The sequence below is a fragment of the Myotis yumanensis genome, unplaced genomic scaffold, assembly GCF_028538775.1.
Source record: "Myotis yumanensis isolate MYYU_CA2020_CCGP unplaced genomic scaffold, mMyoYum1.0.hap1 SCAF_23, whole genome shotgun sequence".
Taxonomy (NCBI): Eukaryota; Metazoa; Chordata; class Mammalia; order Chiroptera; family Vespertilionidae; genus Myotis; species Myotis yumanensis.
In genome coordinates, this window is record NW_027223774.1 from 4,475,750 (window position 1) to 4,491,168 (window position 15,419).

General features: G+C 58.5%; 1 protein-coding gene across 3 annotated transcripts; it reads right to left on the bottom strand.

Moving 5' to 3' along the window:
• Positions 1-217: 217 nt before the first annotated feature.
• MYADM (myeloid associated differentiation marker) lies at positions 218-9,357 on the bottom strand. Of its 3 annotated transcripts, none has more exons than XM_070401933.1 (3): positions 9,238-9,357; positions 5,692-5,757; positions 218-2,630 (listed from the first exon to the last, which is right to left on the bottom strand). In XM_070401933.1, the coding sequence occupies exon 3, from the start codon at positions 2,626-2,628 to the stop codon at positions 1,672-1,674; it is 957 nt and encodes a 318-aa protein (XP_070258034.1). In that variant the 5' UTR covers positions 2,629-2,630; positions 5,692-5,757; positions 9,238-9,357; the 3' UTR covers positions 218-1,671. The 3 variants fall into 3 exon arrangements, with proteins under 3 accessions (XP_070258034.1, XP_070258032.1, XP_070258033.1); XM_070401931.1 differs by lacking the exon at positions 9,238-9,357 and adding an exon at positions 7,657-7,735; XM_070401932.1 differs by lacking the exon at positions 9,238-9,357 and having other exon boundaries at positions 5,692-5,861.
• Positions 9,358-15,419: the final 6,062 nt, after the last annotated feature.

Consider the following 15,419-nt stretch of genomic DNA (forward strand, 5'->3'; position numbering starts at 1 on the left):
CTCACCCACAGAGCCACACGGGCCCGGCGAGTCTTGTTCGTTTCTATCCTAACTAGCTCTCCTGGTTTGAGAGAGTAATTTGGAAGTCCCAGACCCAACTAGTATTTTTCTGAGGAGGCCAAACTTGTCTCGGCCCCACCCCGTTTCTCCCATCAGACCCAAGAACCTGGGCCTCGCCCTGCTTCCCGGAGTCTTCCCCAATAATAAAGCAAGCACAAGCCTTCCTTTTATCTTTATATTGAGGTAAAAAATAAAATAAAGAACATTATGGGTGTGGGGGTCAGGGGGAGGGACAAGGCTTCCCTCTCTAATTGACAGCCGGGGCTGATGGGAACCAGAAGCTCCAGGGAATTTAAAAAAAAAATAAAATATGTATTTATACATTTATATATATATATATCATGTTAGGCGTGTGAGTCCCAGAGAAGCAGGAAGCGGCGGGAGGAAGCGACTAGGCACACAGAAACACGCGTGCGTCTCACACACTCAAGCGGTGCAATTCTTCTATGGCGGTAGCAGTCCCCACCTATCCAACCCACCCACAAACTAAAAAAAAAAAAAGGAACTCTTCCCCTCGAAGAAGAGGACCACCCAGTAATTGTTGCCCTTGTGACAGGAAGAAGAAAAGAAAAAACCCAGGCCTCCCAGCAAAGGCGGCACATGCTCTTTTCAATACTGAGGCCGGAGCCCCATGTTCCTGCCCGCCCCCCCCCCCCAAATACTGCAGACAGCTTGGTACCCAGAGGGTAGTTAGGAGGGAAGGCAGCCACCGTCCTTGGGTCCCTTGAAGACAGCCCGTGGGCAGGGGGTTTTGGTAAGCCTGGCAAAAATTCTGGGGAGACTGGAGGCCAGGTGGGGGGGGCCTAAGGACCCAGGGTCTGTGATGTAAGCCTCCTGCCCATCCTATATAATAAAGAGCTAGTATGCTAATTAGGCTGGACCGGCGGGAGGACCTTCTGGACAACAACCTTCCCGAATGACCAGTGGGTGGGGCAGCCGTGGGGCAGCCGTGGGGGGCTGCGAGGGCCAAGCCCCTTGCACGAATTTCGTGCACCGGGCCTCTAGTTGGAAATAACTGACCTCCAGGGATTTTTTAATTTTTTACTTAAAGGGGAGGCTTTACTATACACCCCCTTCCACTGCGAGAAAAGGGTCCCCCTCGCTAGCTACCCTCCCACCCCCAGAACACACACACACACACATACACACACACATACACACCTACTAAGGCACAGCCAGCCGTGGGCACATGCTTTGGCAATGAGGCCCCGCGGGGGGGCTGGGGTCTGACCAGCTGCTATGTGGGGTGTGGGGTGTGGGGTGTGGAGCTCAGCACCTTTGGAGTTGGGGTGGCAGTGGGGGGTGACCAAGAAGTCCCAGGGCTCCCAAGGAACGCGGAAGAAGGGAAGTGGGAAGAAGTGGCACAGGAAACAAGGCAGGCGAGAAAGCAAACAGGGCAGATGGCCAGGAAAAAACCGACGAGGGAGGAAAGGAAAGAGAGAGTGAAGAGAGAAAGGCAACACAGAGTGTGGGCAGCCAAAGACGCAGGAAGGGACGGGGACAGAGAGTAGGGGGAGGGGGGAGCCCCAGGGGGAGGACATCGGAGGAGATCAGAACCCGGTAGAGACACCCTCGCAGAGAAGAGGGCGCCGGGAGCTCTGGGACAGCGCCTCAGACCCTGACAAAGACCAGGCGGGCCGAGTACACCAGGTCGGCCACGTAGGCCAGCAGGTTGATGGCCGTCAGAATGGCCACGGCCAGGCGGCGGTCCCAGGCGCACATGCTGTGGACGTTGCTGCTCCCGCAGTAGCGATCCCCCCTGCGCTGGGAGGTGCCGCCGTACCTCTCGTCGAACTGGTAGAGAGGCCAGAGGACCATGGCCGAGGCGTAGAAGAGGACGGACAGCAGGGCCAGGCCGGACAGGAAGCTGGGGAAGGGGATGGGCAGCGCGTTGGTGCAGTCGAATAGGTTCAGCAGGATGGCCACGGCGGCCAGGATGAAGCAGATGGCGTAGACGGCCACGCACCACTCCAGCGCCGGCTTGTTCTTGTACAGGGAGGGGTCGCTGATGAAGGCGAAGATGATGCAGGCCACGAAGGTCTCCACCACCTTGAGCAGGCCCGGCACGGTGGCCATGTAGCCCGTGATCTCGCCGGGCCGGGCCCGGGTCCAGGCCACCTCGGTGGCGTAAGCCACGCTCGCGATGCAGGAGAAGGCGGTGGCGGCGATGGCGTGGTCCCTGGTGCGGCCGTGGCTCAAGAACTGGACGTAGGTGGTGGGGTAGATGATGGAGGCCGAGAGGCAGAAGAGGGCAGCGTAGCAGGCGTAGGTGATGGGGAAGTTGCGCCAGGACAGCGGGAAGCGAGCCTGGAGCCCACCGAGCTCCACCACGATGATGATGAAGGTCACGGCGAAGCAGAAGCACCAGGCGAACATGCACCAGTTACCTGAGAAGCCGACATAGGCGTCCACGCTGGCTACCAGCGAGAAGGCCACGCAGGTGGAAAGCAGCTGGAGCAGCCGGAGCAGGCCCAGGGGCTGGTACAGCGACCGAGGGGACCCCAGGACGGTCGAGGAGGCCGAGGAGGACGTGGTCGTGATGGTCGTGCGGGTCACCGTCACCGGCATGGCTGCAAGAACAGAAGGCGTCCTAAGAAGGTTCCAGCCAGGAGAATTCAGGCCCCTAGCCTCTGCCTGCCCCGGGGGGGGGGCAAAGGAACCCGGACTGCAGCTGGGGGGTATCCCCGATGCAGGCCTTTCAGTTTTCAACCTGGTGGCAGCCTCCTCCTGTCCTCTGGCCTCAGGTGACCCACCTCTCACGTCAAGAGCCCAGGAGTCTAGGCCCCTATTTCTCTCCTTGTCAAGACACGGTCAAGGGTGGATAAATGATAATGGAAGGAAATCATGTGGGGCGGTGTAATAAACACACAACACAATCTACATATATAAAAAGGCCTGCCGTAACCGGTTTGGCTCAGTGGACAGAGCGTCGGCCTGCGGACTGAAAGGTCCCAGGTTCGATTCCGGTCAAGGGCATGTGCCTTGCTTGCAGGCACATCCCGGGGGGGGGGGGGGGGGGGGGTGTGTGTGCAGGAGGCAGCTGGTCAATGTTTCTCTCTCATCTATGTTTCTGACTCTCTATCCCTCTCCCTTCCTCTCTGTAAAAAATCAATAAAATATATTAAAAAAATAAAATAAAATAAAATGTAACTTAAAAAAAAAAGGCCTAAGTGACCATTACGACCAGTTGACCGAAAGACCGCTTAATCGGTCACTATGATATGCAGGAGCTGCCCCCTGGTGATCAGTGTGCTCCCACAGCCAACCTCCCGCCGTTCCTCCACCCCCTACTCCCACCCGCCACCGGCAGGCCTCGATCAGCCCCTATCGGGACTGGGCAAGTTGGCCCCGATCGCCCCAATCACCGGCCAGGCCGAGGGACCCCACCTGTGCACGAATTCGTGCACCGGGCCTCTAGTATACAGATACTGTATTACTGGACTCCTGAAACCTATAATTTTATCAACTGATGTCACCCAATAAATTCAATGAGTAAATTAATTTAAAAATCCACAGAGCTTTCTTTTCTTTTTCTAATTTAATGATTTTAGAGAGAAAAAAGAAGGGAGAGAGAGAAAGAAACCAATCTGTTGTTCCACTTACTTATGCATTCATTGGTTCAGTCTTGTATGTGGCCTGACTGGGGATCAAACCAGCAACCTTGGCGTATCTCGATGATAGTCTAACCGAGTTACCAACCACAGAGCTTTCTTCCCACAGACACGCAAGGCTGCCCTCCTTCTCCCAGGGACTCAGCCCCCCAGCATTCAGGACTGGACACCAGCCTGGCCTGTGTGGCTCAATGGTTAAGTGTTGACCCATGATCTAAGAGGTCATGGTTTGATTTCCGGTCAGGGCTCATGCCTGGGTTGCAGGCTGGATCCCCAGTAGGGGGCGTGCAGGAGGCAGCCAATCAATGATTCTTTTTTTTTTTTAATATATATTTTATTGACTTTTTACAGAGAGGAAGGGAGAGGGATAGAGAGTTAGAAACATCGATGAGAGAGAAACATCGATCAGCTGCCTCCTGCACACCTCCTACTGGGGATGTGCCCGCAAACAAGGTGCATGCCCTTGACCGGAATCAAACCTGGGACCCTTCAGTCCGCAGGACGACGCTCTATCCACTGAGCCCAACCGGTTTCGACAATGATTCTTTCTCATCATTGATGTTTCTAGTTCTCTCTCCCTCTCCCTTCCTCTGAAATCAATAAAAATATATTAAAAAAAAAAAAAGACTGATCTCTAAAGCAACCCCTCCCGTGCCTCCCCACCACCCCTGTCAGAACAAGAGGCTGTCTCCTTATGACCTCTTAACAGCCATCTCCCGCTCAACTTCCCCCCTTTGGGGTGCCCAGGGCTCTGCACCCCAGCCTCTGTGCCCAACTTCCTCTTCACCTAAGGGGACCTAGATATTTCTGGCCTCCAAAAGTTCAGGAGTCCGACCTTCCCAGGGCCTGGATCCTCAGGGACCCACATCTAACCACATCTCGCCTATGGGTAGCACCCGCCCCCCCCCTACTTCCGTCCCCACCCCCACCTCAGAGACCAGGAGCCTCAGGAGAGCTTCAACCCAAAGGAAGTGGAGCTTCCTCTTGCCTGCCCCCCTCCCCCACATGGAGCCCAACCCCCTCAGGACCCCAGCCAGCTAGTTCCCCTCCTTCATGGAAATTCAGCTCCCAGCCCAGCCCAGCCAGGCCGTGTGGCTCAGTGGTTAGGGGTGGCCCATGAACCAAGAGGTCAACAGTTGGGAGTCCCAGTCAGGACACATAGCCGGGTTTGGGGTATGATCCCCAGTAGGGGGTGCACAGGAGGCAGCTGATGGACGTTTCTATCTACCCCTCTCCCTTCCTCTCTCTCTCTCTCTAATAAATAACACTTTTTATATATATATATATAAAGAAATTCAGCTCCCAGATTCTAAAGTGTCCAGTGGCCCGGCCCTCCCACTGCAATCCCCAGGCCTCCGCGTTCTGTAGCGTCAGACCTCGGGGTTCCGAGCCCTCCGCAGCCAGCACACCAGCCGGCCACCTGCGCTGGCACACCGGCTTCCTCCCACGCCCTCCAAGTCCTGCCTCAGGCCCCACAAAGGCTCCCTTATCAGCTGCTGCTCCTGGAAGCTTAGAAGGCCTCTCCCAACCTCAGGGAAATAAACTTCCCCTTCTGGGGTCAGAGCCAGCGTAGCAGGCTCTACCCACCTGGGCGCCCAATCCCTGCACAGCAGCTCCCCCAATTTCCAGCCCGCCCCCCCGCCCCCCCGCCCAGCCCCCTGGACACAGGAGCCCAGTCCACACACACTCCTTCCTCAGATACACAGGTGTGGGGCCCCACTCCTTGGAGAGCAAGCTCCCAGATACATTTCTCAGGATCTAGGAGTCAGAGAGACACCCAGCTCCAGCCCCTCCTCCCTCAGACCCAGGAGTCCAGGCCCCCAGCCCCTCCTCCCTCTGACCCCGGAGTCCAGGCCCCCAGTCCCTCCTCCCTCAGACCCAGGAGCCCAGGCCCCCAGCCCCTCTCCTCCCTCAAACCCAGGAGCCCAGGCCCCCAGCCCCTCCTCCCTCAAACCCAGGAGTCCATGCCCCCAGCGCCCCCTCCTTCAGACCCAGGAGTCCAGGCCCCCAGCCCCCTTACCTGCGGTCTTAGCTGAGGACCCCGACGGAGAGAGATCTGGCTGCCGAGGCGGCTGAAGTCAGACACCTGGAAAAGGTTCGTCAGAGCATGAGCCGGGAAGAGAGGACGTCAGCGTCCAGCTCAGCCCAGCTCCGCCCTCGGAGACCCAGGCGACAGCCCGGCCCCGGGCGAGAAGGCTCCCCCCGCGCCTAGGAGACTCAGCAGCAGCTCCGGCCACACCTCCCGGCCGAGGCAGCCCCACCTCTCCCCCCTCTACCGCCCCCCCCCCAATCCCTGTCCCCCAATCGCGGGGGTGGAAACCCACGCCACTGGGCGAAAGTGCGCGCTCCGCGAGGCGTGGGCGTGTGTGCGCCCGGCCCCGCCCCGTCGGGGGAGGGCGCTGGGCGGAGGCTGCGGGGCGGCCAGCCGGTCTGAGCCGCGTCTCCGGCCTTATAAGGACTCAAGTCAGCCGGGCCACCAGGAATGCGGCTGGGACCCCCGCCCCGCGCCGGCCTCCGGGGTGACCCGCCCCGCTCGTCGGTTTGGAGAGGGGGGGGAGGGTAAGGGGGACATAGGGCGGAGAACCTGGACTCCAGGTCCCAGATGGAAGGGCCTGGGACCCACGTTTCTGGGACGTTCACCATGTGAGTTCTGGGTCCCTCTGAGGGGAGAGGGGTGACCGGGAACCCGGACCCGGGGGGGTGCCTGGCGGAGACCCCCGCCTCCAGGCTTGGAGCTGCGCCCCGCTTTGGAATGGAGAACAGAGATAGGTAGTCACACCTCCACCTCCTCCGGGAAACAGCGTGTCCCCGGGGCCACCTGGGCGGTGCCGCCCCCGGCCCCTCCCTCCCGGGCCCGTTAGGAGGAAGTCGGGGCCGCCCCGGAGGAAGGGGACGGGCCTCCGCGCCCCAGAGGTCGCGTGGAGAGCGGCCACCGCCAGGGTCGCGGAGACGCAGCTCGGGAAGGCGTGGACGGACACGAGGAGGGAGAGGAATGGCCGTTCGGACGGCCCCGGAGACACCCCGCCCTCTCCCGCCGCCAGGCCGAGCGCCACACCCCGTCCCGCTGCAGACTGAGGGTGGCGCCCGAACCCCATGTGCTCTCCACACCCGGGGCGCCGGCCCCAGCCTGGTCCCCCCTCGGGCTGCCCGGCGCCGCGCTCTGGGAGCACCCGTGCCGGACCTCAGCCCGGCCGCTCCAGTCCCCAGGTTCCGATTCTGTGCCCAGGACGGGGAGGTCCAACATCCTCACCCCCAGCCACACGCGTTCCCGAGCTCAGGACTCCCTCTCCAAGCTCCTCCCGTCCCGAGGACTTCCCCACACCGGGTTCCAGCTCCGTCAAACCGGACCCCAGGAGTCCCAGCCCCCTGAGCCCTCAGACCCAGGAGTCCTGGACCCCAACCCCCTGAGCCTCAGACCCAGGAGTCCTGGACCCCAGCCTCCTCCTCCCTCAGACCCAGGAGCCCAGGTCCCCAGCACCTCCTCCTTCGGACCCTGGAGTCCAAGCCCCCAGCCTCCTCCCTCAGACCCAGGAGCCCAGGTCCCCAGCACCTCCTCCTTCAGACCCTGGAGTCCAGGCCCCCAGCCTCCTCCCTCAGGACCAGGAGTCCAGGTCCCCAGCCCCTCCTCCCTCTGACCCAGGGGTCCAGACCCCCAGCCCCTCCTCCCTCAGATCCAGGAGTCCAGACCCCCAGCCTCCTCCCTCAGACCCAGGAGCCCAGGCCCCCAGCCTCCTCCCTCAGACCCAGGAGTCCAGGTCCCCAGCCTCCTCCCTCAGACCCAGGAGTCCAGGTCCCCAGCCTTCCTCCCTCAGACCCAGGAGTCCAGGTCCCCAGCCTCCTCCCTCAGACCCAAGAGTCCAGGTCCCCAGCCCTCTCCTCTCCAGAACCCGAGTCTGGCTCCCCCCCAGTCTTTCTAGGAACTCAGACACCCTGCATCCCAGCCCACGTCTCCTTCGCACCCAAGAATCCTGGACCGCAGCCTCACCTCGCAGGTTTGCGGCGGCGGCGGAGTGGAAGCCGGGGCGACAGCTGCAGCCTGGAAGGGTCTGCGGACTGGGTGGGGATGGCGGGTGGGTGGGGAGCGAGCGCGGGCGGAGCCGGGGGAGGGAGGGAGGGCGGGGTCGGCGCGCGGGGCCCGGGACTCCCCTAAGCCAGGGCTACCCCCAGCCCCGCCCCGGGGCGGGGCCAACGCAAGACCCCGCCCCCGGGGACATCATTGAACCTCGGCCGCCGGAGGAGGGGAGGGGGATGGAGATGGAGGGCTGAGGTCACCGTCGCCATGGTGACATAACAGGAAGACACAACAGCTGGCGGAGTGGGGGCTCCTGGAGGCTGCCCTCCCCGACGCAGTCTCCAGGGGAGGCCCGGGAAGGCCGTTGCCATGGCAACCCGCCTGTTTAGGGTTTGTTTAGCACCGAGACCCTCAGCCCAGGTCCCCACCCGAGTCTCCCCTCACGCCCGCTCCCTCCCCCGCCCGCGCCAGCCCGGCCTCCCAGGAATGGACGAAACCCTGGGCATCTGGGTCGCACGCCGCGGGGATGCGTGGCCACCCGGGCCTCAGTGTAATGCAGCGGTTCTCAGCCTCGGCTGCCCATGAGACTCACCTGGGAATCTTTTTTTAAAATCCTGACTTCTGGGCCTCGTCCTCCGGAAAATTCTGTTTCTTTGTGATGGGGTGGGGCCACGGCATGAGTAACAAAGAAACAGAATTTCCGGAGGATGGGGCCCAGAAATCAGGATTTTAATAAAAGATTCCCAGGTGATTCTCATGGGCAGCGGAGGTTGAGAACCGCTGGTTGAATGGGATCTGCGGGCTGGGGGGGTCTCTGGCTCCTGGCGCCTCGGAGGAGGAACGCGGTGCCGATCCCGAGGCTTCAGGAAGTTTCTGGGCTGAGGTCCCCCCTCCACCCCCCCCCAAAAAGAACAGGGGCTGGATTTCTATACTTCAGGATCCGAGGGTCCCCGAATGGTTCTTGACACTGGGGCTCGCGGTGCTAGGACCGGAGGGAGGGCTGGAGCCCCGGGTCCCAGATGGCACTGTCGGTGGAGCGGGGCGGGGGGGGGGGGGGTGTTGGCAGCCAGATCCCGGGGACCTAGCGGTGGGAGCTGGGGCGCCGCCTCGCTTCCCGGGCTCCGGGGGACGCCCAGGATGGGGGCCCAGCTTCTTGGCTCCGGAGCAGCCGGAGCTCAGACGCCTGGGCTTCCCGGGCAGATGCGGCTCCGAGTCCTCCCGGGTCGGGAAGGCAGAGCTATTTTGGGCCCGCGATCCAGTCTCCGGGAGAGGCGGGGCCGTGGGGGGGGGGGGGGGGGGGAAGCCGCGAGCGGACGGAGCGCGGGGGCTGGGGGCGCGGGATCCCAGGTCCCTGCAGGAGGGGAGGGGCCCCGGGGACGGCGGCGGGTCCCGGAGCGGGCGGGACTGCGGGTCCTGATCCAGGGGCGGCTCTGCGGTTCTGACCCGGGTGGACCGAGCCGAGGAGCCCGGGGAGCTGCAGGGCTGGCGGCCGGGCCCGGGTCGGCGGGCCGGGGACCGGGGACGGGGTCCCCCCCCTGCGGGCCGTGCACTCACCGCGCTCTGCAGTCCCGGGAGCGGCCTGGCTCCCGGCAGCCGCGGGGCGGGGCCTGGCGGCGGCTGCGGTTGCTCCCGGCGCTGGGCTGACGGGCGCTGACCCGGCCGCGGCCGCTGGGCACCGTCCAGGCCGGGGCGGCGGAGGCTTGGAGGCCGAGCCCCGCAGGGGAAGCGGCGGGAGAGGCGGAGGGAGGGGTCGGTGGGGTCCCCGAGCTCTGTCCACCGGGCTGCGTGCCCTGCGGAGATGGGTGGGGCTGGGGGGGGGGGCGCTAGACGCTGCAGGCTCTGCAGAAATGGGGGGTAGGAGACTGGGGAGAGGGGTTGGAGCCTGTATGCCCAGTTTTTTTAATTTTTATTTTTTTAATATATTTCTTTATTCATTTCAGAGAGGAAGGGAGAAGGAGAGAGAGAAACATCAATGATGAGAGAGAATCATGGATCGGCTGCCTCCTGCACGCCCCCCACTGGGGACCGAGCCCTCAACCCCGGGCATGTACCCTTGGCCGGAATCGAACCCCGGACCCCTCAGTCCGCAGGCTGACGCTCTATCCACTGACCCTAGCCGGCTAGGGCTGCCCAGTTTTTTAAAAAATATATTTTTATTGATTTCAGAGAGGAAAAAGAGAGAGAGAAACATCAATGATGAGAAAGAATCATTGATGGGCTGCCTCCTGCACGCCCCACTCTGGGGATCGAACCCGCAACCCGGGCATGTGCCCTGGCCGGGAATTGAACCGTGACCTCCTGGTTCATAGGTCGGGGCTCGCTCAACCACTGAACCACACCGGTCGGGCTGTATGCCTAGGTTTGTGCCCCTGCAAAGGGGTAGGCACAGACCCTCTCTGTCATCCCGAGCCCTGCCTAGGGAGGGGGGAGTCTCCGTGAACCCCGCATCAGGACACACAGGAGTCAGGGCGTGGGGTCAGTTAGATGCAGTGGTTCTCAACCTTCTGGCCCTTTAAATGCAGTTCCTCATGTTGTGACCCAACCATAAAATTATTTTCGTTGCTACTTCATCACTGTCATGTGGCTACTGTTATGAATCGTCATGCAAATATCTGATAAGCAGCATGGTCTTAGGTGACCCCTGTGAAAGGGTCATTCGACCCCCAAAGGGGTCGCGACCCACAGGTTGAGAACCGCTGATTTAGAGGTTCTCTAGGCACATCCCCAAGTCCTAGTCCCAGCCCCCGGGGCCCCCGGGGTAAGCCCCCGGGGTAAGCAGCATTCTCCCCACCCCCTCCTTCCTGCCCCTCTTTGCCTCACCCCTCGGTGGCACTCCTGAGATACCCCCAAAAAGTGCAGGGGGGTCCCCCCTCACACACTTCACTATTCTGTGTGCTCACCGACCGTTAGGCATAAACCTACAACCGCAGGGTTCAGGGCGGCAGGAAGCAAACATTGACAGAGTGAGTCATCGGGTGTGACCCTGAGAGAAGTGAAACCTCAGGGTCCCTTCCTGGTAACGCCGGTAAGTGTGGCAGCGTGGCTGGGCCCTGGCCCTGAGCGGCTGTCTGTTTGTCTGTCTTGTCTGTCTGTCCCGGGAGGACAACACCCAGCCCCAGCGCTCTGGTCTGCAGCCTGGCCCTGTACCCCAGCCTCCCACAGGCCCGGCCTCTGTTCCCTGAGGCTGGCTGCTTTGGGGGTGATGGGGTTCAGGACCCGCCCGCCCACTGACTTCCTCCTCAACCCAGTTCCTTGATCGGGAGCAATACTGGGCGGATTAGCATGAGGTGAATGGGGCCATGGAGAGCACGCCCAGATGCTGCTGTTGGCAGGAGGGTTGCAAGGCTAGGAAAGCAAAAGAGGTCCAGTTATTCCAGGGAGGAAAAGCTCACTGCCCACGGGAGATGGAGGGGGCCCATGTAATCGCTGGGGTGACCAGGTATTTGGTGGGTTTCCCTCAGAAACCATCCCGGGGGGGGGGGGTATGTGGGGCGGGCACTGCTTGCTGCTGAGGTGGGCGGGCCTTCATCAGTGACCTAAGCTTGGGTACAGAACTGTTAATGCCCTGGCCGGTTTGGCTCCGTGGATAGAGCGTCGGCCTGCGGACTGAAAGGTCACGGGTTCGATTCCGGTCAAGGGCATGTACCTGGGTTGGGGGCACATCCCCGGTGGGAGATGTGCAGGAGGCAGCTGATCGATGTTTCTCTCTCATTGATGTTTCTAACTCTCTATCTCTCTCCCTTCCTCTCTGCAAAAAATCAATAAAATATGTTTTATAAAAGCAGTGATGGTGGGCAGTTACGTCGTCCTAGGCTGGTATCTTCACTGACAAGGTCAACCTTTAACTGAGCCTATCTGTCTTTTTGCATCGATAACAACATACCTTTGAAATGTCTGGGGTGACTTGTAACTTCCCTTTTTCGGACCCCTTGGGGGCACAACCTAATGTGCTGGGCGTCCGGACTGAGACCACAGATTCCTTCATTATCATGTTAATTGTTCCTGCACCCACCTAAGTGTGTGTCCATTATTTTACTTTTAATCCAATCCCAGAGGTCCGCACCCCCCCCCCCTTTGCTTTCTCCCGCCTCTCTAGTCTATCACTAATGGATTTCATGTAACCCACCTGCGTCCCTTTCTTTGATTGCAGCGTATAAATACGGATGTAACCCCGCCAATCTCCGGAGCATTATCTCAATCCGTTGAGGTTCTGCTTCCCGCATATGTCGACAGTTTGGCTCAAATAAACTCACAAAAATCTTTACAGGTTTCAATGTTTTTTTTTACGTTAACAATGGAAAAATTGCCCTACCTGGTTTGGCTCAGTGGATAGAGCATCAGCCTGCGGACTGAAGGGTCCCAGGTTGAGTCCGGTCAAGGGCATGTATCTTGGTTGCGGGCACATCCCTAGTAGGGGGTGTGCAGGAGGCAGCTGATCGATGTTTCTCTCTCATCGGTGTTTCTAACTCCCTATTTCTCTCTCTTCTTCTCTGTAAAAAATCAATAAAATATATTTTTAAAAAATGGAAAAATATCCTCGGGTGAGGAATGAACACATAATAATAATAAAGTAACTGTTCACGCGCCCCCTTCAGCAAGCACTGGGCAGAGATGCTGACCGAGAGCCACAGCGTGGTCACCTGACCGGACCTGCCCCATGGCTCAGCACTCTGTGTAACAGAGGTTTTGAGGGAGAGTCCCCCTGGGATACAGATGAGCTGCTTCTCGCTCCTGACACCACGTGTGTGTGTGGGGGGGGGGGGGGTGGTTTGTCTCTGTTTCACACCAACACCCAATTCTCTGACTCTGGTCCGTTCTGTATCCGGGTTGGCGAACGACCTGGAGTCAGCGTCAGGTCAGGCCCGGCAGGTGAAGTGAGGGCTCGGTGCCACCTGCGGCCCCCCCCCTGCGCCCCCCCCCCCCCCCCCCGCCCCTGCCACTTCAGACGCCAATCACAAGTCCCAGGCCTCCCCTGCTTCTGACTGGGGGTTCCCGTGACCCACCCAGGTTTGACAGTTTGCTAGAATAAGGGCTCCTAGAACCCTGGAAGGCACCTTATCACACAGATCTCTCCATACTATGGGCTCTTTGGGAAGTTTCATTCATTCATCAGCAAATACAGGGTGGGGCCGAAGTAGGCTGAGAGGCCTGGCCCTGTGGCTCTGTGGTTAGAGCATCAGCTCGGTTCACACACTGAAGGGTCGCAGGTTCGATTCCGGGTCAAGGGCATGTACCTGGGTTGCGGGCACATCCCCAGTAGGAGATGTGCAGGAGGCAGCTGATCGATGTTTCTCTCTCATCGATGTTTCTAACTCTCTATCTCTCTCCCTTCCTCTCTGTAAAAAATCAATAAAAATATATTTAAAAAAATAAACTCTTGTGCACGCCTGTAAACCTACATTACAATGTTTTTAAATGTTTTTATTGATTTTAGAGAGGGGAGAAGGGAGAGGGAGAGGGACATTGATTGACTGCCTCCTGCATGCCCCTACTGGGGGACCGAGCCCACAACCCAGGAATCGAACCAGCAACCTCTTGGTGCACAGGAGGAGGCTCAACCCACTGAGCCACACCAGCCAGGGCTGCAACCTACTTTTCCCCCCTCCCCCCTACCCACTAGTACAGTGGTTGGCAAACTTGCGGCTCGGCAAACCGCGGCTCTTTGGCCCCTTGAGTGTGGCTCTTCCACAAAATACCACGTGCGGGCGCACCCGGTACAGTGCGATTGAAACTTCGTGCCCGTGCGCAGAAGTCGGTATTTTGTGGAAGAGCCACACTCAAGGGGGCCCAAGAGCCGCACGTGGCTCAGGAGCCACGGCTGGCCGACCACGGCCCTAGTATTTACCAGGGCCTCCGACGTGAGAACAAAGCAGGATGAGAAATGAAGATTTTTATCTCACTTGTTAGTGGCAAAGGGTTCATGATGTAGTAACTTCCTCTGGTTGCCTCCCAGATGCCCCCAACTGGGGGGTGCAAACCCACAATCTGGCTGGGTGCCCTGACTGGTGCACAGGACGACGCCCCCACCGAGCCACCCGGCCAGGGCTGACATGTGTGTGTGTTAATCAGACACACAGTGGCCCGGCAGTGTGGCTCAGTGGTTGAGCTTCGACTTATGAACCAGGAGGTCATGGCTGGATTCCCAGTCAGGGCACATGCCTGGGTTGGGGCGTGCAGGAGGCAGCCAATCAATGATTCTCTCTCGTCATTGACGTTTCCCTTTCTCTCTCTCCCTCTCCCTTCCTCTCTGAAATCAGTAAAAAATATATATTTAAGCCCAGCTGGCATAGTTCAGTGGTTGAGTGTCGACCTATGAATCAGGAGGTCACGGTTCAATTCCCAGTCAGGGCACATGCCTGGGTTGTGGGCTCGATGCCCAGTGTGGGGTGTGCAGGAGGCAGCCGATTCATGATTTTCTCTCGCTTCCTCTCCCTTCCTTTCTCTGAAATCAATACAAACATATATATACACACACACACACATATATATACATACACACATATATATGTGTGTGTGTGTGGTATATATATATACATATATATATATAAAAAGGGTGTCCCAAAATTCACGCAAGAAGTAATTTTGATGGAAAACACAGGTTTATAATTAAAAATTGTAAATTTTTTATTGATTCATAAAGTATACACTATAGGGTTATGTATGTAATAGCACATCAGGTAAATGGCCTCCACGGCTTTGCTGGCACAGACGCAAAGCCGTGGTCTTCATTGGTCTTCATTGTCTCTGCTCCTGGCCATCATTGGTACTTGGTCATGCTTATCAAATTGAAGGGATTGAAATCAAAGGGCAACAGATATTAGAATCTGATTCAATAAATCAAGTAAAATTGGGCTTTTTTTTTGTTGTTAATGCTCACACAAAATTCAAATCTTGCGTGAATTTTGGGACGCCTTTTATATATATATGTATGTATCACACAAAAAAATCGCAAAGTGTCAGTGGGGACACACTCCCTTTGCAAGCCCTAGCGGAGAGCAGCTTGCTTTGCCTCTTCCGCCTTCTTGGGCCTGTATTGCACAATGTAGAGCCGCACGAGATAACAGCTGGTTTTCTCTCTCTTGCAGAAGGCCCGGCCTTGGCAACCCACGGTGGATGGGGGGGCCCTCCACAGCCTCCAGGAGTCATGCACCTGGTATGCTCTGTCACCTTCAACAGGGTCTCCGTGTTGCCATGGCAGCCGCAGGAGGGGGAGGGGTTGGGGCTGGGATCCTTCTCACCCTCTGTCCTGTGTGATCCTGAAATTGTACACATTCCAAGCAGATCCCCTTGTCCAGAACTTAAATGGCCACGTATATGTAAGGGAGACTGGGAGATAGAGTCTTCAGTTGGGGGAATATATGCCCAGATACATTTTTTTAATTCTTTTTTAAAAATATATTTTATTGGTTTTTTACAGAGAAGAAGGGAGAGGGATAGAGGGTTAGAAACACCGATGAGAGAGAAACATCGATCAGCATGCCTCCTGCACACTCCCTACTGGGGATGTGCCCACAACCAAGGTACATGCCCTTGACCAGAATTGAACCAGGGACCCTTAAGTCCGAAGGCCCGACGCTCTATCCACTGAGCTAAACCGGTTACGGCCATTTTTTTTTTAATTCTTTAAATTTATTTACTGGTGCCCTGGTTGGCTTGGCTCAGTGGATAGAGCGTCAGCCTGCGGACTGAGGGAATCCCGGGTTCGATTCCAGCCAAGGGGCACATGCCTGGGTTGC

Coding starts and splice junctions, on each gene's coding strand:
- MYADM (XM_070401933.1), bottom strand. CDS start 2,628: ATGCCGGTGACGGTGACCCGCACGACCATCACGACCACGTCCTCCTCG.